The sequence below is a fragment of the Barbatula barbatula genome (assembly GCF_947034865.1).
Source record: "Barbatula barbatula genome assembly, chromosome: 19".
Taxonomy (NCBI): domain Eukaryota; kingdom Metazoa; phylum Chordata; class Actinopteri; order Cypriniformes; family Nemacheilidae; genus Barbatula; species Barbatula barbatula.
Genome location: NC_136782.1, coordinates 14,721,339 through 14,749,097, shown reverse-complemented (window position 1 = coordinate 14,749,097; position 27,759 = coordinate 14,721,339). Strand labels below are relative to the sequence as shown.

The 27,759-nt window shown below is 40.0% G+C and overlaps 1 protein-coding gene across 7 annotated transcripts in view; it reads right to left on the bottom strand.

Annotated features, from left to right (window-relative positions):
* The window catches only part of bcas3 (BCAS3 microtubule associated cell migration factor), a 190,865-nt gene that overhangs the window by 111,225 nt on the left and 51,881 nt on the right, over window positions 1-27,759 (bottom strand). For all 7 annotated transcript variants that reach the window (XM_079482294.1, XM_079482296.1, XM_079482292.1 and 4 more), the window contains 7 exons: window positions 22,683-22,833; window positions 11,410-11,534; window positions 10,846-11,011; window positions 10,266-10,366; window positions 4,799-4,899; window positions 2,894-3,090; window positions 2,393-2,490 (listed from right to left, as the gene is read on the bottom strand). In XM_079482294.1, coding sequence (XP_079338420.1) covers window positions 2,393-2,490; window positions 2,894-3,090; window positions 4,799-4,899; window positions 10,266-10,366; window positions 10,846-11,011; window positions 11,410-11,534; window positions 22,683-22,833 — 939 coding nt within the window. The remainder of the gene's footprint in view (window positions 1-2,392; window positions 2,491-2,893; window positions 3,091-4,798; window positions 4,900-10,265; window positions 10,367-10,845; window positions 11,012-11,409; window positions 11,535-22,682; window positions 22,834-27,759) is intronic.

Below are 27,759 nucleotides of genomic sequence, written 5' to 3'. Positions count from 1 at the left end.
AGAACATAATTTTTGATAAATGGATAATCAATCAGTTATTTAATGAATTAATGGATAAAGAATGTATTCAATAAATGTACAAGCAACAGCATTGCAAAAGTCTCGTCTTATATCTGTTGCTCTGTGGTCTGTCCTTTGTTAAATCTAAACACTGGCTTACTTTCAGTACCCCACAAGAACAAACAAAAACACACACAGATTAGCACAAACAGAAAACGTGCGTCTACACCTCCGATACAAGATGCACTTGCAGCTATCAGTAAAGCTTCTTCCAGGCCATGATAGCGAACTCACAACACGCCTGCATCTTTCGTGCACCGTCGCCCGCTCATCTCGCGATCTCCGACAGGCCCGTGCCGCCACGCCACACACATAACAACCGGACAAGGAAGGAAAAGGGCTCTGACTGAACAAATGACAGGGTGTTTCTGCCACTGAGTCATAACAAAATTCAATCAAAAGAGACTTGTGTTTCGGCTCGCTTTATCATAGGTTGGAATAGATTATACGCCTTCTGTCTTTCTCACACAATGAGCTGTGTAGTCTAGTGGGGACGGGGTGACGCTTCGGGGACCAGATAGGTGTATCGATAATGCCGGCTACATGTTCAATTGATTTTGGGAAGCTGAGACACTGCCTTCTGATACTGTGTTTGAAGCACACACGTATAGCTTATGAAGGGTTTAGTGTCAGTATCCGGTAGAGAGGGTCACACAGAGCCCTGAATCCCTTAGGAGTGGCATAGAACACACACAAGACGCCACACAAACAGTGTGGAGAAACAATTATTAAAAGATAACAAAGTAAAAGCTGTGATTCCTTCAGCAGATCTGTCTCATGCATTTCTTTGCAATGACCACAGTTATGCTCCAAAACTGCCTTGCTGCATACATTGGTGACATCGTACATTCAGAAATCCTTAAAGGTGACTTGATTCAACATAAAAACAACACCCCCAACACAAAACGCACAAGGGAAACCTTCATATAATTCCAAACCTGTATGACTTTCTTCCGCAGAACACAAAAGTAGATATTTTGAAGAACGCTGGTAATCAAACAACACTGGCCCCCATTAACTTCCATTGTATGTACACAAAACCAATGAGACATTTTTCAAAATATCTCCTTTTGTGTTCTATAGAATAAAGAGTCACATACAGTTTTTGAACAACATGAGAGTGGATAAATGAAGTCAGAATTTTTGGGCGAACTATCCCTTTAAGAAATCTTAAAATGTAGTCTCAAGTAGTTCTTGGTTACATTACAAGATACCATACAAACTTCCTACTTGTTAATCTCGAATAACCGACAAAGTTTATTAAGAAAGTAAACCGACACTTTTTATTTTATGTGGTCTTTAAACCTAAATAGTAAGGAAAACAAGAACACTGTCCTGCAAAGGGGTATCAGATCAGGACAGCCCGAACTCAAGAGGGAGAAATAACGGCAGAGGAGGTGCGTCTACGCTCCGTGGGACAAACAGGACCGCACTGCCTTTTGAAGGCACAAAGACAAAGCGATGAGCGCTGATAAGATGAGGCGCCACACTGCTCGCAGCCCTGAGAGCTGAGCAATCACACAGACAGATAAGCATCGGCCCATAAAACTGACTACTGGAGCTCTTCTCCAGACAGCCAGGAGAGAAAGAGACAGAGGGGAGGTGAAGACGACGAGGAAGTGGTGCGTGTTGTGCGATAAAGCAGGTTACTTTCTTTCTTTCTCTTGGAGGTGAGGGTTAGGGGAGGAGCTGCTGACGAGACGGTTTTCATGACAGGAACTTGCCAGATGCAAAAGAACAGCAGGTACGTTCGGAGACGCGGCTAAGAGTCAGTGCTATCTTAAAGATGAGAACCACTGACAGTGAGATGCGGTTAATGCTTGCGCTAAACATCACAACAGTCGACACAAAGTACCTTCAAATGACAAACCGCGTTTCGGAGCTCGGCAAACTCGGTCGGCCAGATGTGCTTTGATTTCAATGAGACATGAAGGACGACGGCACGCATGCAGTGGACGTGCGAGCGCACGCAGCAAAAGAGCAAACAATGCAGTGTACTTTGAGTCTCTAAAATTGATTTGTTTAGACTGTTTCTTCATTTACACAAGCTCAAAATGAAACAACAAAATATTTAGAAGTACACACTTGACCGCGTTTCGGACTATTACGACACTGTAATAGTCCGAACAACCTCAATCTAATCCACATAAAACACTTACTGACCAAACTGGTGATTGTTATTCTGACAGCCTTAAGCATATCAAATTGACATCTGAACTCCTGACATGGCTTTTGAATGATTCGTAAAAGACAAATCTGCGATATATACTGTAAATACACTCAATACTAGCCCATTCTGTTGAGAAAGCGAAATATTAGCCAATGATCTTACCCGAGCCAGTATCTATAACTGTGGACTGTCCTCTACGGTCGGCCACCAGGCGAGAGGATCCAGGCATGCTGACCGGCTCTGAGCGCACTGGCTGGATCCTGCAAAACAAGGATGAGAAATATCCAGAGACTTTAATTCAGGCTCCACTACAATAGATTACTATTATGTCCTACAACAGTAATGCAAGTGTGTGAAATGTGTTTCAAATCATTAAGCTGTGAAACACGCATGTCATTGTCAGTTTATCATTGTGGTGGCAACATCAATACGATAAAACGCTAATGTTCAATATTTGTATTTATTAATATTAATAAACAATGCTTCTCCTGAGCAAGTTTATTATTCTAACCGTATGCTGCTTAAAGATACAAGTATCGTTGCATGGCGTATTAATATACCAAGAACGTGTGGTGAGAGTGTATTTCTGTGCTGTGGTAAGTAACGTGAGTCGGATGGTAAATTCAGCACAAATGTGCGTGAATGCATGTTTGGCATCGACACCTAAGGCTGTGGAGGTCCAGGTCATCCGTGTCGAAATCAAGCAGAGGCTGTTGGGTGTCGCTGGGCCCTTGGGACTGCAGTACAGAGGAGCTGGATGAGATGACTGTGGTCTGTCCTGACGGGTGGATGGTTTTGAACTGAAACTGAGGGCCCATCCACAGTCTTCTGTGTGGACCGGTGTGGGTCACGATCTCCACCTTTAAAATACATGACATAAGGACAACATGACTAGGGCTGTCAAACGATTAATCACAATTAATCGCATCCAGAATATTTTATGTGCTTGCATAACATATGTCGGTGTACTGTGCATATTAATGCATATATTGAAGTATATAGAAATAAATACATGTAAATATTTCCTAAATATGTATGCATGTATGTATATATGCGTACTAAAATAACATGCACAGTACACAGACATACTGTATATTACTATGTATACACAAACTTTTTTTCTGGATGCGATTAATCGCAATTAATAGTTTGACAGCCCGAAACATGACACATCATTCACAACACATCTGACTTTTATATCGTGTCAGATTCAATCCATGAACCATAATGGTTTTTATCTCTATGATGTATTATTAATATTAGTATTATTACCGGAAGCTACCGGCTATGATATTGGCCAAACAGCAGAAAATGTATGATTTTTTATTTAGGATTTTTTTATTTGTTAGAACGGAAACTACATGATATGATATTATTGTTCAATTTTATTTTGTCAGCAGAATAAAAAAAAAACATTCCACCCCTACATTGTATTTAACATCAAACCATGCAACCATAACACGTACAAAAGCTTACGCAGATGTGTCTGCTTTGGACCAGCCATGTCAGTCTGAATAGCAGAACGTGTGTGCACATGGGAGAAGAGGGGACATTACATGTGTGTCAGCCACATGCCACTTTCCCTTCCCAGTGGACCGCGTGAATGTGGAAAAGAAAGAGATTCCATCGCCAACATTCAGAAGTATGAAGTGAGACATGAGGAGGAACAGAGGAGTAGTCCATTCATCCTCCCAGCATCATCATCTCTGAAAAAGCATGGCGTGGGGTCAACTCCTCTGTCCTCCTCCTGTCACATCTGTATAAATGAGGCCAGCGTGTGTGTGTGTTTTGTCCGTAGTTAACACCATCAGTGTCAAGCAGCCCTGAGAAAAACAGATGCGACACTATAGCTGGGGCTAAGGCCAGATGTTGCCCTCCTCTACACTCCTACTGCACTTTGCCTAGAGGCCAACATATTGCCCTCGCAGCTCGGAGAGGAGCCTGTTTTTCATGTTATGTTCCTAGAACGCGGAGTAATTGCGATCGCATATAAAGCAGATAGATAGAGCCATCAACAGGGTTTAGCCTGTGTTTAACCAATAGCTGCCGTGGCAAGTGTTAATGGTGTCATTACAGGCAGACAGGATGTGAAGGGGGATGTGTACTGTCACTAATGCTGGTGCATTAACAACCTTAAGGTTTAAGAGCTTTTGCTGAGACACACAGCGCTGGATTGCTAGACACGTGCGTGCTGGATATGCGGCATCGGCATTTTTAAGAATACTGTATCATAAAACATATATGACCTATGTAATCAATCACATTCAAAGCAAAATCAACATATTTTTCTTTTAAAGTGGATAACACATGTGCTGTTTTAGTTTGGATGGCAACAGTTAGGCAGAAGAAAGGACTAAAAGCATCCGTGTCAGGTCAGACTTAACACAGTTAATAATGGGGCTAGAAATTATTCATAACTTCTGCCGGGAGCTTCTCTCAAGCAGAATCGCAGGGTGATGCATTACCACTCAGTGTTTCCCTGAAATGTGTGACGCGTGTGTGGCTTGAGTGTTGTATATTAGAGATGAAGTTAAGCTAATGCAAATGGTGGATGTAGGAGGTTTCTACCTGTGAGAGCCATTCCTCATCCTCCTGACCGCTGTGATCGGACGCCAGGCTGTCATATGACTCGTGCCGAGTGATGGGCCCAGGGCTGCCAGGTGGAACCACTGTAACAGATATAGAAAGAGTGTTATGGTTCCACAGCATACGGTATACTAGATGGGTGACCAATAAAAATGTGTTTGCAAGTATTTGAAATATATTAATAAACATATATTTAATATACGGTGTATAACAGTTATATATATATATATTATATTACTATTACTATTATATTATTCAAAAATATACTTAAAAAGAAAGTTTATCATTATAAATTAGAGAGAGAGAGAGAGAGAGAGAGAGAGAGAGAGAGAGAGAGAGAGAGAGAGAGAGAGAGAGAGAGAGAGAGAGAGAGAGAGAGAGAGAGAGAGAGAGAGAGAGAGAGAGAGAGAGAGAGAGAGAGAGAGAGAGAGAGAGAGAGAGAGAGAGAGAGAGAGAGAGAGAGAGAGAGAGAGAGAGAGAGAGAGAAATAGACAGAAAAAGACTGTCAACAGCAGAGACAGCACAGAAAGAGACAGATGGAGCAAGTATTCAGACTATTATGCACAATCAGTGGTTTCCCTTCCCACCTCCAGGCAAACAGATGCTTTTGTTACCCATGTACATAATACAGCAGCGAATAATAAAGTTGTCAAGCCCTCATCTGGAAGACACACACACGGGCCCGTCATTCTCGCTCCCTCTTATTTCTAGCCGTCTTCCAGACGCATGCTCACATGCCAGGTGTTCAGAAACACTTGAGGAGTTGTTCCTTCCAGGTTTATAGCGCGAACCCTACTGTGCGAGTAACATATACACTGACACCTTCACTCGAAAGAGAAAAATCCGTCACTCCTAGAGATCATCCTCCACTATCCCAGCATGCTCCATTATGCAGCTATAAATCGTAAAATGACTTACTGACCTCTGATGGGTCTGAACAGAGCCGGACCACGTTACCTCTTAAACACGAGCTCTCTCTGACATTCCTCCCCCCCTTCCTAAGGCCCAAGGGAACAATAAGTGTTGACTAATAAATAATTAAAGCATAAGAACAGTAGCTGGCTCTGTAGATCAGGTTACACCGGCTTCATAATGGCCCGGCTTGAGAGGTCGAGGCCTGCTGGACTGTTAAGAGCAAGTTATCGGCATACTATTGAGAGTGCCAGAAACATCCGAGCAGGAAACAAGCACCGACCGCATGAACCTGCAGTGAAAACCTGGTTACAAATTTGCTTTGGCCACCAATACACTAACCATGTACAAATGATCTTTCAGTTAAATTATGTTTGTTCAGGTGCATAACGGTGTGTGCGTTTACACCTGCAACAGAATCACTGGTGGTCAGGAGTTCATTTTATTCTCGCTCTACCACTGGATACATCTTTTTATTGAACATTTTCCTTTGACAAAAAGGATTTATCTAAAATGAAAAGAGAAAATGTAAGATAATCAAAAATTAAGTGGACGACCACATGGTAACAAAATGGTTCACAGTCTTAGCGTACATGAATAGGAAAACTCTGGGATATCTGACAATTCAATTCCTGCATCACTGATTCTTGACTACTGGAACAAAGCAGGATGGAGTTTAGTTATTAAAAATTCATCCGTTTCTGTTAAATATATTTATCATATGATTTTGAGCACCACCTAGAAAATAGAATAGAAATTATATATTTACTGTATATGAAGAGTATGTGAAATAACTCAATTTTAAGAATTTTTTAAATCTTGCTTTTTATTATGTTATCATGTTATTGTTGTGTTTTATTGTGTTAGCAAGCTATATTTTTGTTATTATGGCTTAAACCAAAACCAACCAACTGCAGTTTGATTGATATTAAATGCCCAGTAAACTTTGAAAAACTGAGTTATCGCATTTTGGAACCAAACCTTTCATATATATAACAGTCATTACACTACCATCAGCTAGTGTAAGGTTAACTTTGTGCCACACCTGCCCCAAACAGTGAAACTAGTGAAAACCAATATCGTTTTAGGTTTCTGTAATGGTTAACCCACCAGTATGTGTAAGCTTCAGGGTTGCCAGGTTTTCAAAGCAAAACCAGCCCAATGGCCAGTCAAAACTATCCCAAGACCAGTCCAACAACTCCAGGCCAAATGACCAAAACTTACAATATGTTATATCTAAAATACATGTAATACATTCGATTTAATGCGTTACGCATACAGTGGTTTCTTTTTAAAAATCCCTCAACAGTGTTTATCATCAATAACTTTATTTAAACCTAAAAAAGACTAATGATGAACATTATACAATATATAAACAGTATATTGAGCATGTGCAGTCAACTCGGTGGCCATTTTGTTTTTGCAGAGTGGCTGTTACTAACATCAACCACTTAAAATATGACAACTTTTATAACAATGGTGGTCTCGTCCCAAATTAACATATAGTATGGCAGGTTTTTTACCCAGCATTTTTTGGGGGAAATTACTTTTCATTACAACTTGTGTGACAGAGCTGTGAAATCTTATTACATTTTATACGCACTTCTGTCAAACAACGGCAAAGTATCTTTAAAAGATCCATATTTACAACAATTTTAATCGACACAGCCGTATGAAGAATCATGGCCTCTGGGTTTGGTTTATAAAACCTTGTATTAAATGCGAGTTTCTTTTCAAGGTGACAGACAGCAAGCAGAAAAGGCAAAACAAAAGGAGAACAAGTACGTGCAGAGTGCTGAAAGAGGATCAGGAATGAAATGAAGCCGATGAATAAACTCTGCAAAGGTGTCTAAGCACACCTTGAAAACAGCTTTACAAACACTGGCAAAGGTGTCGGGTAAATTCAGCGCACAGCTATTCTCTATCTAATTCTCCAAAACTACAATTACGGTAAATAAACAAGGCGTGCTAGAAGCTAGAAAGGTCACGGAAACCCTGATCAAAAGCCAGGCCGACTGTATCTTCTCGCAGCTATGAATGAAACCCTCACACCTTTCCTTAAGAAATCCAGTTTCATTCATCAGAGAGCTCTCAGACTCACAGCCGCCGAGCTCTCTGCTAAACGGCAGCTAATGTCGCGAGCTGAGGATTCCCTCAGCGCTGTCGGTAGGACAGGAGCTGCATCGCTGGCCCAGTGCGTCCTTGTTATCTGCCCATCATCTGGGTATCATCAGCAAAGGCCGGGTAATGCTCCCCTTCCCAAGCGCTGCCAAAGCCTGGGCAGATGGACAGGTGGAGATAGTGACCAAGAAGTGGCGCCACGGTTGCTTTTATCACCAGTCGTGCAGGCTCCAGCTCCTCTGACCCTACTGTCCGCATGTTGCATTTTTAATCAGCCAGGTCATCCAATCTAGAAGCAAGACCAGAGCTGTCAATCAAACCACCCTGATGCTGCAAGTCTCCACGGTTTGCGGGTAGGCGAAAATCCCCGCCCCTTTCTGAGTCCGCAGAGCCTGGGAACTGTCCGCTACCGATGCCCCACCGCTATCTTTAGCTCTCTTTCGCCATCTTTCTTTTTCTTCCCCTCTCTTCAGAATGGGCATTTACAAAGTAATTACAAAGGAAGTCAATGGCAGACTGATAACATTAGCGCCCGTGACAAAGATCTGGGCTTATTCATTCACTCGGTTCTAAAACCCTACATAAGGAGCCTTCTAAGATGAGCGATCCTAATGAACAATATAAGAAGTACAGAAAACACAGACATGTAACACAAAATGGACAAAAACAGGCACTGCAAGAGGAACGTGATACTCCAATGTGAAGAAATGTACAAATGTGGATTCAAAGTAAGAATCTACGGAGACACAGGTGAAGCTCTGGAAAGTTCCTTTTAAAGATGTATCCTTATCCTAAGTGACGTCTTCTGAACATCTCAGTTAGGTCATGAGACAATGTGTGAGTTGTGTTGCCATGACAACATTAGAGGACAGCCCCGTTGTTTTTGTAACTGAAGGTCGGCTTCAACCCACTTAAGAATTGTGATGTTTTAATAACATGTCCTGTATTACATTTAACCATTTTTATATACATTTAACCTGTTTTGATATTTGACATTTCTTGAACAAACTGACATAAAACTAGTTACCAAAATATTGTGGCGATGTGTCACACTGGACTGTAACCTTTGAAACAGCAGAAACTGCATTTCTAAAATAATTGCAGAAATATGTTGAATTACAGATTTTAAAGTGTATCATTTTAACACATTTTTGTGTTGATTTTGTGTTAAATAAATGAATGGAACAACACAAGCTGGGTTAAAAGTAACAAAATGTTTTTGTGTCTAATTTTGTCTCAACATTTTGTGTATTGTGTCTAACTGAAGAGTGTTTGTGATTGCAAAATGTCTAAAAATAATGTCTCCAAATGCAGCCCACTCGGTATGAAACTGAACCCTCGAGTTGTTGAATTAAAGGAGGCCGCGTCTCTCCACATCCGAGATGCCGCCTGGACCACTTCCTCTCTGCACTCACTTTGAATATGACTGTGGTTTATGCTCACACATGCGTGACACAATGCAGGGAGGAATCGAAGGTGGCAAGTCGTGGGCCAGAGGCGATGACCAAACACACATACGCGCACACTCTCCTGCACCACTAGACTATCAGTTTAGCGAGATGCTGCTGTAACATTAAAGCGCACAGAACAAAGATCTTTGTTTTTTTTTATTTGACATTAATGTTAACGCACTGAACAAGCTCATTATTCCTTTGTTTTCCCCCGGGTGGGTGGCATCCATGCCGTGCTGCCATGGCCGCTCACGGACGGCCGTTTCATCGCTCTGACACATGCGCTGCGATTAGAGCAACTTCCTTAGAATATTCTACCCGTTAGGCCTTGAGCAGTTGAGCTTTAGTGGCCGAGAAGAAATGTGAAGCTTGGCCCGAAGGACCCAGACAGCTAATTACTCATTAATGTTTATGATTATCCAGCGAACGCAACAATGCTCACTTATTCAAGATATATTAGATGTGTAGCCATCCATGAACCTTCTGCCCTCAAGTTGCGTTCTCCTGCCTTTCATACGTCAACCCAAAGAGCTCCCTTTCTCTATACGCTTATTATTAAATTACATGGGTTTAAAGCCACCCTAATTGGTTTAATTTGAGTGCCGGGTTAATTTGGCGCTATGATGATGAGTTTCGGGGTAGGGACAGCGTGACAAAGCCCCAATTCAAGACACCACCGGAGAAAGAAAAGTGAGGTTTATCTCCCATGACCTTTATAAAAAAACGTTGCGAGACTGGGCAGACGGGAGAGATTTTGAGTTGCTGTGCGTCTTTCTTGTGTTGTGGTGTGTCTTTAAACAAAAAAATGTTTTAATGGACGGTCCTGCACAGCATGCGGCACCAATAATGTCGGAACCGAACGTCTCCGGTGAGACAGACAGCATTAATCACACGTCATGCTAGGTTTCACTAAACTTTTTACGAGCGACATGCTCAGTACATCTCTCGTACACGCATATACTTACAGCCAGCCAGAAGGTATTGATAGTACTGCACTAAGTCTGAGGCCAGTACCAAGGGGTGATTGCTGTTGAAAGGTGGTTGTAGCTCATTCCACTGCGGTGTCCTACTCAAAACAAACACAGAGAAATCAATTTAGGAAGTGCATATCAAAGAGCCAGATGTATATAACAGTCTCCAGCTGAGCCTATAATGGACCGAGCTCCCTGCAGCCCAGCGGACCTTCAATTTTTTGTCTCATGTGGGCAGTACAGGCTATACAGCTCGCTCCATTGAATCACTTAACATTTACAATTAGATCAGAAAGCCATTCTAAGAGCAACCCCTGTGTCTTTCTGCCTGTTTCCATTGCATGCACTCGGTCACATGCGTTATTGCATTATAGCACTGTGCTCGGTGTCTGGGTCGGTGACATGACGTGACGTTAATCATTTGTTTGCCGTTGACGTGCCCTCATTAGGGGGCCGTATGAGCTGTTTTATGTAAATGATATGATTACAGTGGGTTGTCAGGTGCTTCTGTCTGGCTGAAGGTTAAGTATAGAGGCAGGTGAAAAGGTGTGGTAAAAAAGCCTCGGGGCAAAACCTGGCTAGATTCCAGCAGGCTCTTGGACAGGTGTTTAACTCCAGGGGCGTGTCATCGCCTATCTTTTGCGCGGTGCTGATTGGCCGAGGCTCTAGGACGTGCTCCACTAGGTTTCCGTAGCAACTCAGGATGTAGATTGATTCGACGACTGCCTGACGAGACTGATCTGTGAAGGAGGAAAAGTCAAGAACAAGTTAATACTAGTAATACTGTACTAGTTTCAAAGCTCGGCAGTACAGAACTTTAGTTATTCCTTTATAAGCAATCTTTTAAAAACAGCTAAAATATCACAGCTTAATGTGCAGAGACAACTATATTCCCAACACATGTAAACACAGTGGCGTTATAAAAACATTGCTGTGTTTATTTGGGAATAAATCAGCCCAACACATTGCACGCCCACATTGTGACTCATGCAAAGGTGTAAGTTTGGGGGGTTTCAGGAATTTTACAATTCACATTTGAGTTTGTTGCTTCAAAAGGTTTAAAGACAAACAAAAAATGTGAAAAAAAACCCTACATAAGATGTTTTATGTATGCTTTCTGATCTAGACCATGTCATACCTTTCTCTCGCTTCATATTGGGGTTGGTGATGAACCAAGAACGGGAGGAGGCGAAGACTGCGGCCACACAGAACTCACCACCACTGGACTTACTGGGTGAGATCTGGGGAGGCGGCTTGGCTTTGCTATAAGAACAAAAACAAATACAAATGAGGGAGAGAGAGAGAGAGAGATAGAGAGAGAGAATGTGACGTCTAGAATTAAAAATAGAAAAAGAAAAAAAACAAGTCACATCACTGACAAGAACAGACAAACAGTTGGGATGTAAAGAATTAAGGTAAAATGTCCTGCACATAAAGCCATCTCTCGTGAGTTTCACATAAAAATTGCACATCCACAAACAAAAGTTTACGATAACATCATACTGTAAATAATGAGCACAATACATCACATATTCATATTTCATGCGAATAAAAAACTGATGATATCGTATGATTTCCACATTCCACAGTCCAAGATTAAAGCAGAAGTTTGAATACAGACTAAAGTCCTATTCGGATGGTAATTGTTTCTAATAAGGACGTCTGTAAAAATGTATCTGCATGGCTCCTTGGTGATAAAACTCATGCATTCGGATGAACATAAATTCACCTGTAGGTGTGCGTTTGTAATCCTGCGAACCCGGAAAGATTTAATAATTATAATGGAATAAAATAGATATTTTAAAAAGCCAATATCTAATGTTTTCATGTTTCCTCTTGTCCTCTTTCTGTTCTTTTCATCTCCCTCTCTGTGAAGTGAAGCAGCGATCCAGATCTATCTGTCAAGTTAGCTAGAACTTATGTGCGAGTCTATGTTTTGTGTGCTTGCGTAATACATTTGTACGCTGAGACTTATTAAACTCGATTTCATATGGTAAAGACATAATACAGACACCTATGATACATAATACAGACACCTATGAAACATTGTGCTTTTGTCAAATAAAGAAAGTCAAAATGATGCACTTTCTGCCATGTGTAAATGTTTCTCAGTTCGCAGAAGCGCTTTAGGTACACGTGTCATGTGACGTTATGCAAGTCAAGATGTGCTTTTATGTTGCCATTTATAATGCAATTTTTCTCTTATATGGTAGTCAGTGGTGGTCAAGAATGGGTTGGTTAACAGCATTCTTCCAAATATCTGTCTCTGTGTTCATCAGAAGAAAGACATTTATATCAGATTTGGAACAACAAGATAGTGAGTAACTAAAGACAGGGTGAACTGTCCCTTTAAAACAGTTCAATTCAACAAAATTGTATTTATATAGCGCTTATATTGTTGCAAAGCAGCTTAGCTTACATCGTAATTGAAAAAGAATTGAAACTTGAAAAAAGACTAAAAACAAGCCTAAAAGTAATATACAGACATGGCATTGTAGTCTGTAGTGTTATGATTGACACTTTTATATTAAGATTTCATTTTATTGCTAAACACCGTTTTTTATTTATAATATTCTCCTTACAATACTTTACATTTCCTTTTGGAAATATAACTTTCCCCACAGTTGACGCGATCTGAAAAACATGCATCAATGTCAGCTCTTGTTTTACATTTCTGTTCAGCGAGTATAATGGTGCTGTTAAAGCTAAACACACACACACACACGGCAGGCGTCTACACGGTGCAGACACCACATAATGGCTGTCATTTGTTTATAAATCTGCATCAAATGGAGGCTCTTAAGCTGCTTTGGAAGGCCTCCCTCCGACTTGCCATTTAAAAAATGATTCGGGCCTATTGAATTATTATTAACGGCAGCAACATAGTGATGAAAGCGGATGCAGGCTGTGATAAGGGCTGACATATGGAATTCATCCTTGAACAGTAGCAGTGAAGTATTATTGTATGACTCCTGCACTTACACAGTAAAACCTGCCCCCGGTATCTAAATGTTTTATTCTGCACAATGAAACTAAATGGTGACTGGCAGTAACATTCTGACAAAGAAAGAAAATCAAAAGGTTTGAAAATATTTTTTTATATTTTTTTTGATAAACTAACCCTTAAAAATCTTCAATACAGTAAGTCTCATTCAAACCTCCAGTTTTAAAAGCATATGCATAATCCCAAGACTGTTCATCCATCCATTTCATGAAGTTTATAAAGCAACATACAGCTGCAAGTGAAAACTGTCGATTGAAATGAAATCCTTCTATCTAGAGCGTGAAGTCTGGACAGAGAGTTAATGTGAATGGATTGTCCAGTGTTTGAACCGCCTTGCATTACGCTAATAGGTGCTGAGTGACCTGTTGCTTAGCTGCAATCTCTCTCCGTGACTTCCTTTAAAACTGTCATCAAGTCGTAAATTACATTTAGGATGAGGAGTGATGCTGACATCTTCATTTATCTGACACCAGCCGAGGGTTGTCGGTTGGCAACTACAAAGACAACATATATAAATATTGGGAGAGATATTGGCATTCGTTTATTGGTGTTGGATTCAAATAAGTAAATATGTGTGAGACGGCGATGGCCGGAGTAAACACGGTTCACCCTGTCTGTCAGTGTAGAACAGGAGATATAGTCCTAAGAAAACACACTAAACTGCCAGAGGATGTGAAGATTTGAGTACAGCAAAACAAACAGTTTTCTTTTTCTCCCTCTAATAAAAGCAGCATTCCCAAACGGGCCAGATATAATAAAGAGACAGCAGACTTTTCTGATGTCAGAAAACACAACCTGTTGGCCTGGCGATTACTGACCCTAAAGAAAAACAGCGATGACTAGCCCAAAAAAGCCTTTAAATCCATCCTGCCCACCGTGGAGTTCAAGGTATCAGGGAAAGCGAATGAGCTTAACAGACTTCAATGCTGCTTGAATAGCTGATATTTCAAATAAAACAGAAAATGCGGATTCTTTTTATAAGTATTTAAAGTCATCGTTCACCCAAAAAGAAAATGCTGTCATCATTTACTCACCCTCTTGTCATTTTAAACCTGTATGACCGACCCTTTTCGGCACGAACTTCATATACGTGTGCTTTTTTTTAGTACCAAGTGCTATGCATGATACATCTGGAAATAAAATGTTTCTAAATATACATTTCAAGGTATATAAAAATTACTTGCACGATGATGAGACCAAAAACATTCTCAGCTAAAAGCCAGGCATAGATTCAGGCCTCTTAGCCAAAATATCTGAGCGCTCATCTTCCAGTGGAGTTCTGAAGCTGGCCAAGTACGGTAAAAGCTCTTTGAAGAGGCTTTGGACATATGATGATTCAGTCAACATGTTCTTACTTAAGTGCACTATGAAGACGGATGGTGTTTTTTGTACTGCATCTAAAACTCTTCAGAGTTGATTCGAATGTATTTTAAAATCACTGTTTTCCTTTCGGTCTCACTTCAAGTGACTAAAGAACATGACTCAAGATGCAGTGATTCAGCAGGTCATTTAAGTGAACAGATTATTCTAGATAAATATTGGCATGGCGAGCAGTTTACAAAAAGCGCATCCTAAAATCGATCCATTTTGAAGCATAAACATATTTAGTGAGATGGAGAAGACGGACGTTATTAAAGAGAAGTCAGACTCGCTCATAAAGCACCCCTCCCTTCCCACAATACACTGGCATTTTCCTTGCTTTTCAAGAGGCTTTGAAACTTTTTCCCTCTTGCTCTCTAACCAATTCACTGAAAAGACTTCTTGCATGTCATTTCCACTTTAAATTAAACATATGAGGAATCTTGACTTGAGCTAATAGCTTTTCCTCAAGGGCATAATTCAATCTGTGATGTCCACCATCAAAGCCCCTTCGCATTACAGTCCTGCTCACAGACGAGGCGCCATTGAAGATGGGTTGGGGGGTTACAGCCTCCATTTATTTCCATAGCTCGCAACAAACAAATACATCAACGCGCTTTTGCTCGATTTTGTCTTTTATAGGAGCCTATAGATCTAATTCCAACTTATTAGGGAACAACAGTCAATTTTATAAAGAAACATTACGATGTGTTGTCCCGCGTGCAGTTTGTTAGGAATGCAGGAAAAACTCTACAAATTTGACCATATGGTCGGTGTACATCAGGCATTGAGATCTGTATTACAGCATTCTTGAAAGCGTCGCGCAGAACGCAGACATATCTCTCAATGTCACATTTATTTTCTTACAGCAGCTTATCCTTGGATATGGGGATAAGGGAACGCAGCCACAGCGCACACACACACTAATAACAGCCATTCGGAAGGGGCCGACATCAAAAACCAAAAGAGGAACAGAAAACTTTCCACTCCATTTCCAGTGTTTCACCTCATTGAGATATTGTTGAAGAAGGTGCCTGATTCGGCATGAGTCTACATTTCCTGATTGGCACGCCAGCAAATATGTGTTATCCAGCGGTCTGTTTTACAAGCCAACAGGTTCAGAGATGTTTATTCTTTGTTTAAAGATTTGTTTTGAATTATGATCAACATCAACAAAAAAAACTGGTTTTCAAATTATTTTCTATGTTTTTTGGGTGTTTAACAATGGATGTTCGAGTTTCTAGTTTCAAAAAATGCTTTATATTTCACATATTTCAAATCTGTTGTTCACCGCTTTGCTTTGACGTACTTCACAATATTACATACTTTTTGGTCTAGTCTGAATATGATAAAGCTTTTTGTTTTCCCCATACGTTCATAGTGGGCCTCTTTTTACAAATGAATTTCATCTCAATTTATTTTTTCCCTCACTGTCTAAACAGTTATTACATTGCTCACCCTTGTATATTTGATGTTAAACATTTAGTAATGTTTGCTGTCTCTCTTCTACATCCAAATACTAAGTAACATTTAATCCAACATCAATCAACGTTTAGATGATTTATTTTGGTCAATCGTGCGATTCAAATCAGAACTGGAGTTCGAGTTGCACCTCACATCACTGTGCTTTACATTACTCTGCCACGCTCACTCAAAAGGAAACCATAGGGAATATCAAGATTTATCACGTCAATGACGAGGCTTTGAAACACATACGTCCTCTGAGATCACAGTAGAGCAGGACAGGAAAAAAGATCTAATTAAAACGTATGTGAGGACACCACAACAAAAGATTGAAACCCAAGCCAGAGGAACAGTATACTGTATGGTGCGTAAGGACAGGAGCACATGTGATTCATCTGTTTTGGATGAAGGATACAGGGGCTAAAGAGGAAGTCCATTCTGCCAAGATTTTTTAAAAAGCTAAATCTAAAAGAATATTTCAGAATGGTACCAAGCTTCTGATTTCAAGAGACTGGAGAGAAAACATTGTGATAAAAATAATAATTCAAGTTGAGTGAATCATATGCTGTATGAAAACTTCCTCAGCCAAAGACAATTCTTATATTCAGCATAAATGCATCTTCACTGCCTTAAAAAAGCTAAATAAACGAAAAGAACTGTAAATCAGTGTGTGAAAGTTCAATCTATGTAGTAAACGATTGTCCCTTATATTTCCTCTTATTTTGTTTACATTAATGTATTGTGTATGCATATTTTTCGGCGTACACAAACTATCTATTAAAAGCACATCCGTGTTGTCTTCAAATACTTTCAATACCAAGACCATACTATAATTCAAATAAAGATTCACAAGAAAAACTGAGTGAAACAGATGAATGTAACACACATCTGACGCGGCCACCATCAAGAGTTTACCGATCATCTTTTCAGCCTTATTCTAAATGTCACAAGCCAATAAAATCATAATGACAACAACGTGAATGTGAACACAAAGGAATTTTTGGATAAACAATCTTTGTTTGGGAAAATTGAAGCAGGAAAAGCGTGATCGCTTTGAAGGGAAGGTTCGTTTAAACTGCAGGACGGCCTGACAAACACAGCTCTGATGTTGTCTAACATAGCAAAACACAATATTTTGTGATGAACTAGAGAACAAAAAACTCTTTTCTCCCTCCTTTGGAATCAATGACACCGAAGCAGACTACTCTAACTAAAATGACAGGCCGAAGCCTTAGATCTTCCCTTACGACCAACAAATGCATTTATGTAATTCGCTAATGTTTCTGCGTTGTCATTTAATAGAAAATGTGCTCTTTTAGCTTACATTACAGTGCCATTTAACAGACAACCTTTTCAATTCAAACAAATTAGGTTAGCAATGAAAAACACACAAAAGCTTGTGTGGCCATAAAAATGTGGCAGTACAGTCAAACAGAAAATCCACATACAGAAAGGAAACATAAAAAGGACCGATAAAAAGCACATCTCACGATTCCTCCCACAGCGTTCTAGAATGAACCGAAAATAAAGTAAGAAAAGGTTTCGTGGAAAAATCAATGAAAGATGGAATGAACGCAGTCGTTGGCTGAAGCGAGGACAAAGCATGCTGGGAGTGAACTGGAAAAACTCACCATGGAGTTTTAATGGAAAAACATCCAGCCCCAAACAGGTAGGGTCTTCATGACGGAACAGATACACAGAGATAGATGGAAAAAACATTATTATTGATTCGACTGAACACACAACCTAAAAAAACCATAAGAATTTTAATGCATCTTTTATTTCCACATCAGATCAAAATAATAAAAACCGTACAAATGATCATCAACATAAGTCTATTTTATCAAAACTCATTTTGTCATCTACTCAAGAGCCATGAGAAAAAAATCTGATGTTTCAATAGAGGAATTAAATGGAAAAACTCATCTTCAAAAGAGATGTTATGTTGTTTAATATTAAAGAGTTACGGCATTACAAAGCAGACGGAAAGTGGATCCCAACCTGGCCAATGTATGACCGTAAACATTTTACAGCCAATGGTGTTTCCCAATAGCAATAAAATGAGAAATCTAACTTTGTTACCCTCTGGCAGAAGAAAGTGAACATATGACGGTTCATTGAATGAGTTTACTATCTAGCGGTGGCTGAAAACCATGTTTTATACAGACGTTGAATCGTTCCTGTTTCATTGGCAAACACAGCTCATATATCATAAAGAATTTCCCAGACCAACATGGTTAAGCCCAGCCTAACATGATGGGCAAATGTATCTTATAATTGTCATTGTTTTCAACATTATACGCTTAAAGGAAAGGTTAATCCAACAATGAAAATGTTGCTTCAAACCTCTATACATTTCTTTCTTCTGTTGAAACCAAAATACAATATTTTAAAGAACATGGGACAGTTCTGGGGCACCATTGACTACAATAGTAGATTGTATTCATACTTTAGCAGTCAATGGTTTCCCAGAACAGTTTGATCACAAACGTTATTTCAGAAAACTACATTTGATGGTGAGTAAATGACAGAATTGTCATTTTTGGGTGGACTATCCCTTTATACTGTATTCACACAGGGCATAAAATACTCGTGGACGAGCTAAGCTATAAACCCGGCGGGTTGCATCAAGTAGCAAATTACAGTTGTATCTTTGAGTGAGACACTTCAGCTAAATGAACTCTGTAAATATCCAGCTGTGACGATAAACGGATGCCAGAGTTAAATGAATGCGTTTCCATGGAGACACATGGTTCACATGCTACTGTATATTTCATGTGTGTAAAGCATCATCGATGGTCGATTGGTGTTAGTGTGATTGTGAGATTAAATATCTATAAACTAACTATAGAAAATCAAACACAAAAGTAAGTAGAACACCACTGTATTATCTAACATACATTACACAGTCTGAGAATGACTTGAAACCATAACAATACCTTAAAAGCAAGCCAAAAAGCAGATTTCATTTAAATCCGTAGAGTGCTATGAGTGTCTCTTACTGAGAAATGTTTACAGGGAAACGACAATCACACAGTACGTCTATTTACAAGAAAAAAAGTCACATGATGACAGCTGGTGGTCGCCAAGGGCAACATCCCCACTTCTAGCGAATAATCTTTCACAGGTTTATCTCTCTGCTTGCGAGGCCAGTGTCGCACGTCCAAAGCCATTAAAATGAGGTGATCTGCGTGAATGGTTTACACCGTGACATTTCACATGGTCCAGCAGCTTTAAGCTATTCAGACAGTCATTACTGCACTGAGACAATGGCCTAAAAGCAGCTCAATTCCCATATTACACTAAGCCTACCAACATCTGTGAGGTCAGAGGAAGCCGCTGTACACTTGTGACCGATCCAAACCATACACTGATACACAAAAGGCTGTAATAGAGAGAACTTTTCCACCAAAATGATCCTTCAGGTTCACCGATTCATTTATGAACCTTTTCTGTAGGTTACATCATTACACCAGTAGGGACTTTATATCATTTATCAATCGCCGCTGTTCTTCCGAAATCTCGGATGTCTACATTTTCAGGAAATTGAAAAGACATGGTACCTTTTAAATGATTATACTGTGTTGTCAAAGTTGACAAGCACTTTTTAATACTTTTTATTGATTAGATATTTCCAAAACCCAGTGATAAACATAAAAATCACAAAATACGGAGAGACAAGGGCTGCGTCTGAAATCGCATACTGTGACAATACGTACTTTAATACATATCGGCCGTTAAAACAGTACGTTCTATATAGTATGAGTGGGAGTAGTACGAATACATTTTGGACATACTGCATCTGCCATGTTTTATGGGGATGTGACCCGTATGCCCTTGACCTATGACATTAGTGAACAACCTGTAAGCGTTGATAATTTAGTTACGAGAAATTCAGTTTATGCTATATTTATTTGATCTACTTTTGAAATTTGACCGTTGCTCAGCTCCCGTGGCATCATGGGATAGATCAAGTGTCCATCCATTACACTCATGAATCTCGGTGGATGTTGTAGACCATCCGGGTATTTATCGCCTAGTGTTTTTTGCATACTGAGGTACTATTCATGCCTCATACTCATTTTAGAAGTACAGCAGCGATGTGCAAAAGAAACTCCAACCTGTTATACAGGATGATTAATACACATTTCAAAGATTTGTTTTTCATGTCATTTTAGCACTAATGCTAATGTCTTGTATATACTTAATACATGAGTAAGCATGGGAGCTATGAAGTGATTCTAAAGTAAAGCAGAAATGATACGTGTCATTTAGAAGACACTTGGAAAGCAGTGGTGATGCCATCAGGGCTGATATCAGAGGCAGAGATCTCACTACTCTATAAGATTTGACAGCTGAAATACACGGTGCACAGCTAAAGTACTTCTCAGAAAAAAGGACACACATTGAGCTTCTAAATAGGCAATACATAAAGAAGATAACACTCACCCAAGAGTCTAGCCACTAATCCAAATATTCAAGACTGATTTATAGATTACAATTAATAGTGAATGACACATAAATAATATATCTAAAAGTTCGGATGAAAACAAATGGAAACATTCTGTGTGTATTTGACTTCTAACTAAAATATGACATCAGATTAAAGGATCAGTGTGTAATTTTTTGGAGGATCTGTTGATAGAAATGCAATATAATATACATAGCTATGTCTTCCGAGGTATATAAAGACCTTAAATAATGAAGCGTTACGGTTTTATGACCTTAGAATGAGCTATTTCTATCTACATACACCGCGGGTCCTCTTACATGGAATCCGCCATGTTGTTTCTACAGTAGCCCTAAACGGACATACTGCTCTACAAAGCATGTTTCGTTAATATGTCACTCCTTTGGCAAAGAAGCGTAAACGTTTCAACATCTTCGTTCTGCATAAGCTGCCAAAGTGTTTCGAAATAGAGGGGAGAGGGGTGGAGTGAGCGGCTGGTTGCAATTCGCAACCTCACCACTGGATGCCGCTAAACATTCTTCAGAATGTTCTTCTTTTGTATTAAGCAGAAGAAAGTCATGTAGGTTTGTAATGACGTGATGGTGAGTGAACTATACAAAAGCATGTGTCCTACACACATGTACACTAGTGTAAATACACACACAATCAATTTAACAAAATGTAGCTCACGCACTTGCAGGTAAAATACAGGGGGGGTATTTCCCCCACATCACGCCAGCAGTCTGATTCAGTTGCAACGCAAAACGTCCATTTGCATTACTACAGACGCTCTGTTTGTAAGGTGGGAGGCCTCCCAGGTGGTGGCCAGGCCGTCTACCCTCAACAGCACTCAGAGCTGTGGCTGGGGAATGGCAGAGTTTTCAGGGGCATGTTGACGGGCAAGGCGGATATGAGCAAAGACAGGAGGGTAGAGGAAAACAGCTGACATACATAGACGGCAGAGCGCAACGTAGGCCTTCTCTCATCAGGCACGGCATATGCTAGCCTCAACTAGCGGAGGAAAGACAGACTCTGAGATAAATCGGGGTTGAACTGGGACTGCAACGTGAGGACAGAAGACCACTCTGACGTCCAACATGTCAGCGCGAAACACACAGTCTTCTGTTCAACATGCGAGCAGAACTGGGACTGAGAGCATGTGAGGTTTTCAAGACCAGGGATCAAATCAAAAAGCCTTCTGAATTATTCACACTCCAAACTGATGCACTTTTGACGCGCTTACAAAACTTTACATTCACACTGAATCGAAACAAGACTGTGACAACAAACGTGACAACAAGCACCAAGTCCTCTATCACATCTGCCCATTTGGATTCAATGACCCGACCTTCCAGTGTTTCGTTAGCGAATTTCCTATTCAAACATTTTATTTAAATAAAAATAAACAATTGGAATAAGTCATAATTATGTTTAGTCAGTATGTAAATGCCTACTGCAGTCATTGATACGACAACCGGTCTTTACCGCCGTCTTCGTGTTACATAGAAACCGCATGCTACGTCCAGTAAATGTAATGCATCTGGCTCTGGAATAATCTGGACCGCGTACAGCAAAGTTCCATATGCGGGTGAAACAAGGTTTGCATGTTTGTGTAAATTCAGGCAATCAGCTGGCAAATGACGGTTTGATGGCACTTAAGTCTGGCGCAAGTCAAGAGTTCATGCAAAATCCCTGTGCGTTTCAATATACAACACTGTTCCCGCAAGTGAGACATGGATGGACGCTTTCGTCCGCAACGGCTGTAATATTAATAGTCCTTACAAGTCTAGTCATTTAGAGGGATTATATCGTTTTTTGTTGTCATCTTAATTGTTTTGAGCTATGTGCAAAAGATAATAGGCAGAGGTACAGTGGCAGTAAGAATGAAGGCAGCAGGTATTTCCGGTTTCAAATCTGCATAAATCACCTGCCTTCAAGTATCGAGGGTTCTTTTTCTGTGCTCATTCTGATAAGTAGTGAACAAATAAATAAATAGGAGTTCCTGTATTATTTAGAAAACCGTACGATATGAATAGTTTAAAATACTGATTGTATAGCAAATTGTGCTATTAAAATTAACTGTGATGTTTGTCAGGTCACTTTGAAGTGTTCCGGAGTGTGTAAAAAAACTCACCCGGTGCGCTTGGTGATGGTGCCCAAGGTCATTGGTTGTTTGATCTGTGCCAGAGGAAGCACAACGGTCAAACTGGGCAGCGGAGACAGACGTGGGTTGCCCATGTTGTTGTTGTTAAAGTTGTTATAGGATTCTTGACTTGTAAGTTTGGCTGCAAAAGAAAAGACAAAAGTATGTAGTTATTTTTGTATTATTTTTACACAGCCTTTAGAAAATCGATGTAGGGTGGATCTCAGTATTTAAATAAAAACTGTGTTTAGTCAACACTGAAGGAAATCAAACACGCATACATTTCGTCAGTGTCTTTGTTCCACCTTGGATGTCCAAATTCACTGTTTTTCAGAAAATGGAAAAAAAACTACTGTATTTTATTTTTATAGATACTGTGTTGTCAAAATTGTCAAGCACTTTACGTTTCTAAAATACTTTTAAAATACTTTTTTATTGGTTAGAAATTTGCAAAACCCAGGGACAAAACATAAAGGGTGACTAATCATACGGATTTATGGCAAAAAAGAAAATCACGAAATAGATGTTTCAGGAGAGAAGAGACACAGTATATTCAGTATAATAAATTGCTTATTTTTTAAAGAGTAAAAAACACGACTGTGTTTATCCACCAACAAATAAATATCTTAGATCCGAACTTGGATGTAGTTTCAGAACACGAAACCCACAAAACCATATAGCGCACATGCTACGCACACTCAACACAGAAATAATAAGAACTGCTTTTTGTTTTTCTAACTCCATTATTCGTTTTCCTTTCAACACACAATTTTTTGGCCCTACCTAATAATCTCTGTGAACATTTTCCTTGCTTCCATTGTAATATCACAGGGAAGAGGGTATTCAGAAGGTCGCAGAAATACCTGAGACACAAAACAATGATTATCTGAGGGCAAAAGCGCTGAGAGCAGCCGTGCCACAGTGTTGGAGGGGTTTTAGATCATTAGCCAGCCTCTCTGTCTCTCTCTAATACCCAGAAACGCTGTCTTTGTGCTTAACCAAAGAGAGGCCATTTAGGCCTCATGGCCCTCGATAAAGGCCTGCTTTGGCTGGAGACATTACACAAACCCCTGAGCCATTCCACACGGGGCCCGGATCTCAAGGGTCCTTCACATTTCAAAACCACTACACCCCAAGCGCAGCCACCTTTTGTGTGCAAGAGCGGCAGAAAAAAAAAGGAATTTGAACAGGAAGCAGCCTGAAAACCCATAATGGTGCTTCTGATGGACAAAGACGAGAAGTAGAGGAAGAAAAATCTTAATGAATTTAGCATCTTTCTAAGAAGGACACACTCTCTTGGTCTGCACTTTTTAACCCCCACTTAATCCTCGACCCGGTAAATGCTAGCAAACAGCCTCACGGCGGCTGAGATTAAGTTCTCGACAAGCAGACGCCGTGCTCGAATGCTGTCGGACGCTACTCGGACACGGCGGGTGATGTGAAACTCAGGTGCGGAATGACGAAAACCCGAATGTGGCAGGGCTTGGCAGAAAGCCCTGAGTATGGCACGTCCGAGAGAGGCAAGGCGCCTGGCCAGTCAAAACGACACTGCTTCTGGAGCCGTCATTTGATTAATGACTCATGTGTGATGGCCAGCACATGTGATACATGACAAGCCAATGGAAAGAAGATCTATCAATGCAAATCCACAGCCGTCGCAGGTCTTGCTCCAAGGGGGCAGCCGGGTCACACTGTCACATGACCCCTCTGTTCAAGCTCACTCCGCCCTATTTGCATTTTCTTCTAATGGCACAGACATGGGCTGCCTGTCACTGATATCTTGTTTTTCTCTCCCAAGCTGTTTTATTTGCATCAAATAAAGCAATGAACACAACCGATCCATCTAGATGTAAAGTCGTCCATTTGTTTGAAGGGCGATTTGGCCATTTCGCAAAAAAAGTTAAAAAGTAGAAACCACCAGCTTTTTAAAATCACATAAACATTGACCTGAATTAAAACTTGCATCTTGACTGCCGCCAATGCGCTGCCAACTGGCTTTTCTAATTATCGAATGGGAATGATAGATAATTTAATGATTCTGATTATGTTGGCTCTAATGTCTCCATCAATGATTCTTTCTGTAAATTAATGTTTGGAATGTTTGGAAATGTGAAAAAGCTACTGCGTTATTGTCTTTATAGCCCTTAAGCATTCTACTGCCAGAAAAAAGCTAAACGTGTTTTTGCAAAAAAAAACATCTTTACCATTTTTTTAAATCAGAGGTACCATGAATGCAATCTATTATTTGTTCTAACTTTACATTTAAAAGAAACAGCAAAATAATGAACTAAAATAGGAAATAACTGCCTTAAAGAAACAGTTTACCTTCTGATGAACACATAGAAAGATATTTGGAAGAATGGTTGTAACCAAACAGTTCTGGGTCACCACTGACTTGGAAGAATGGTTGTAACCAAACAGTTCTGGGTCACCACTGACAACCATAGTAGGAACAATGGCTTTATACATTAGAGGCAAAAGTTAATGACTGCCGCTTTAATTGATTTATAAATGATGTAAAACCATGTATATACATAAAATATATGGAAATACGACTAAAAACTGTTAATAATGATTTGTTCAGGAATCAAGACTGGTTTTGTGCGTAGATTAAAGCACAGTGAAGTGACTTTTTTAATAAGAGTACTTAATCTCCCATCTGAATCAGTCAAACAAAGAGAGAAAAACATGGAAAGTATGGGTTATAATTTTTCTATTAAAAATGTTTTATTCCGTTTTTGGTTCTCAACTCTGGTGTCAAACATTGAGAAAGTGCCAGCCCTTCAATCCGACAGAACATCTCCAGGAAGACCTGCATTCCTAGAAATGTTGTGTTTTCCCAATCGGGGAATACTTTGATATATTCCGTTTCATCCATTCATCCGTTCTGTGCTCGTCCAGGTTTCCCAGACACACCGAGAGTTGTTCACATGAGGCAGGGATTAAGAAGGGAGGGGAGGCGGGAACAGAGACGTGAGTGAAGAGGAGAAGGAACAATGGTGGTACCGCCACACTCAGGAGGACGGCGCTGTCATGTCAGGTCTGCGCCAATTCCCAGAGCTATCATTATTAAAACACACACTTTTATAGGAGGAGCGCTACAAGTGCAATGGGAAAAAAAGAAAAGTTAAAGGAGAGGCCAAAAAACGGCGGATAAAAGCAATCCCGGTGGACGCAGTGAAAACAAATTAAAAGAACCATTATAAAACACAGATGCTGCAAAGAAAATAAACTTTACAAGATTTACTGTTTTCAGAAGAATGATACGTCGGTGGAAAAGCCATCAGTAGTCGTTTCTGGTGAAGTGCGTTTGCCTTTTTCACAGCATCATCTCTACGCTGCTATTTTCAGGCTCGCGGTGGGATCAAACCAGCTTATGAGAAAATGGCATATCGCCATTTTACCCCAACCAGGGGTGAAAGAGAGAGCTTTTAAAATGACAGCGGAGGGTTTTTCCCCCTACAAAGTTTTGGGGTTGCAGTACGCGCTCTTCCTGATGTACGCCATCCACTTTAATGAGAAGAAACATTATATGAAACTTCCTGACTATTACCAGACTCTGCGCCGTGCGACTGTAACGACGGCAGACTTCAGACCACATTAAAACTGGTATGTTTTCTATTTGCCTCATTCCGTATACCGGTTTCATTGCAGTTGCCATCTGATTACAAGTCATTACATCATGACAAAAATAATTGCCTGATCGCACAATGCGGTACAACGGCAGAAAAGCACTAAAGGCATTCAGGCACATCATTTATTAAAGTGTGTTCAAATGCGCCCGCTATGAGGCTGTCTGAAATCAGATCCAATACTTTAAAACATGTCAACATTTACAGCTCATCAGAGAAGCACCTTGGTGACAGAGGAAATCTACACTTTTCTTTGACTCAGATAACATCCTTACTGAAACCATATGTGAGTATGTTTGTTTGCAAGGCCACTGCGTGCGTGTGTGTGTGTGTGTGAGGAGGAAGCTCTGGATGTTTCACCTCAGACGAGGAGACTTCGCGAGCGGCGCATGAGAAGATGAACAGGAAGGCATTTGCAGACTCAATCAATGCACCTCAGCATGTGGCTCTGATCATGAGCACGTAATTTGATCATGTCAATGTACTTATGGGTAAGTGAGGACCATATTCTCTACTACCAGTCATGAACGCTGCAGTGTCATTTCACAGACGTCTGAATGAAACCCTATGCTGCTCCATCCACAGAACAGGCATGTTCTACAGAACAAGTTCAATTCAAAGCACAAGGCTGCTGGCGATGGGTATATAAGGGTTTAAACCTTTTATATTTCATCTTTTGGCTGAATTTCAACTCACAATCTTAGAATAAAAATGTAAATACTATGTTTTTTATAATAATACTTTTTATACTGGATATATAAAATGATATATGTGACCCAGTTTGTGGCTAAAGCAGGCTAAATTCTCATATTCTTAAAATGAGATGATGAGCATCAAAATTGTATTTGAACCATTATAGTGATTTCCATCTTTGACATTACTCAGTCAATATTTAAGATATCAACATTATATTTAGATTTTATGCAGAAAACAGTAAATCACAAAAAATGACGTAAGCTGGATTTCACAGACTGGGTAACATGGGTATACAGTATCTCAATATAAACATCTATAGGTATAATGTAAATAATGTGTCTTAATCAACCTGAATTGACTATTAATGTAAATATGAATAACTTTTTATAAAGCAAAAATGTTAAATGCTCTCATTCTTATGATTTAGACTGTAAGAGCAGTATGACTACAGCACAGTACCACAGCAACCGAACAGAAAACAGACCAAAATGCCCTCTTCATGCGTGTCAAACGTGTTAACCCGCATTGACAAATGATGTTTCCTTCAATAAATATAAAAAAAAAATTCCTAGAACCAGAACATTAAAATAATCACAATTTCCTAGAACTTAAATGCTCCGCTTCCAAACTGATGCAAAAGTGATACTTTTACCCTGCCTGGACCAATGACTTTTTTCTAACACGTGTTACTAAAACATCCAGTGTCCAACTTCAATATCAACCGGCAGATCGGCCAAAGT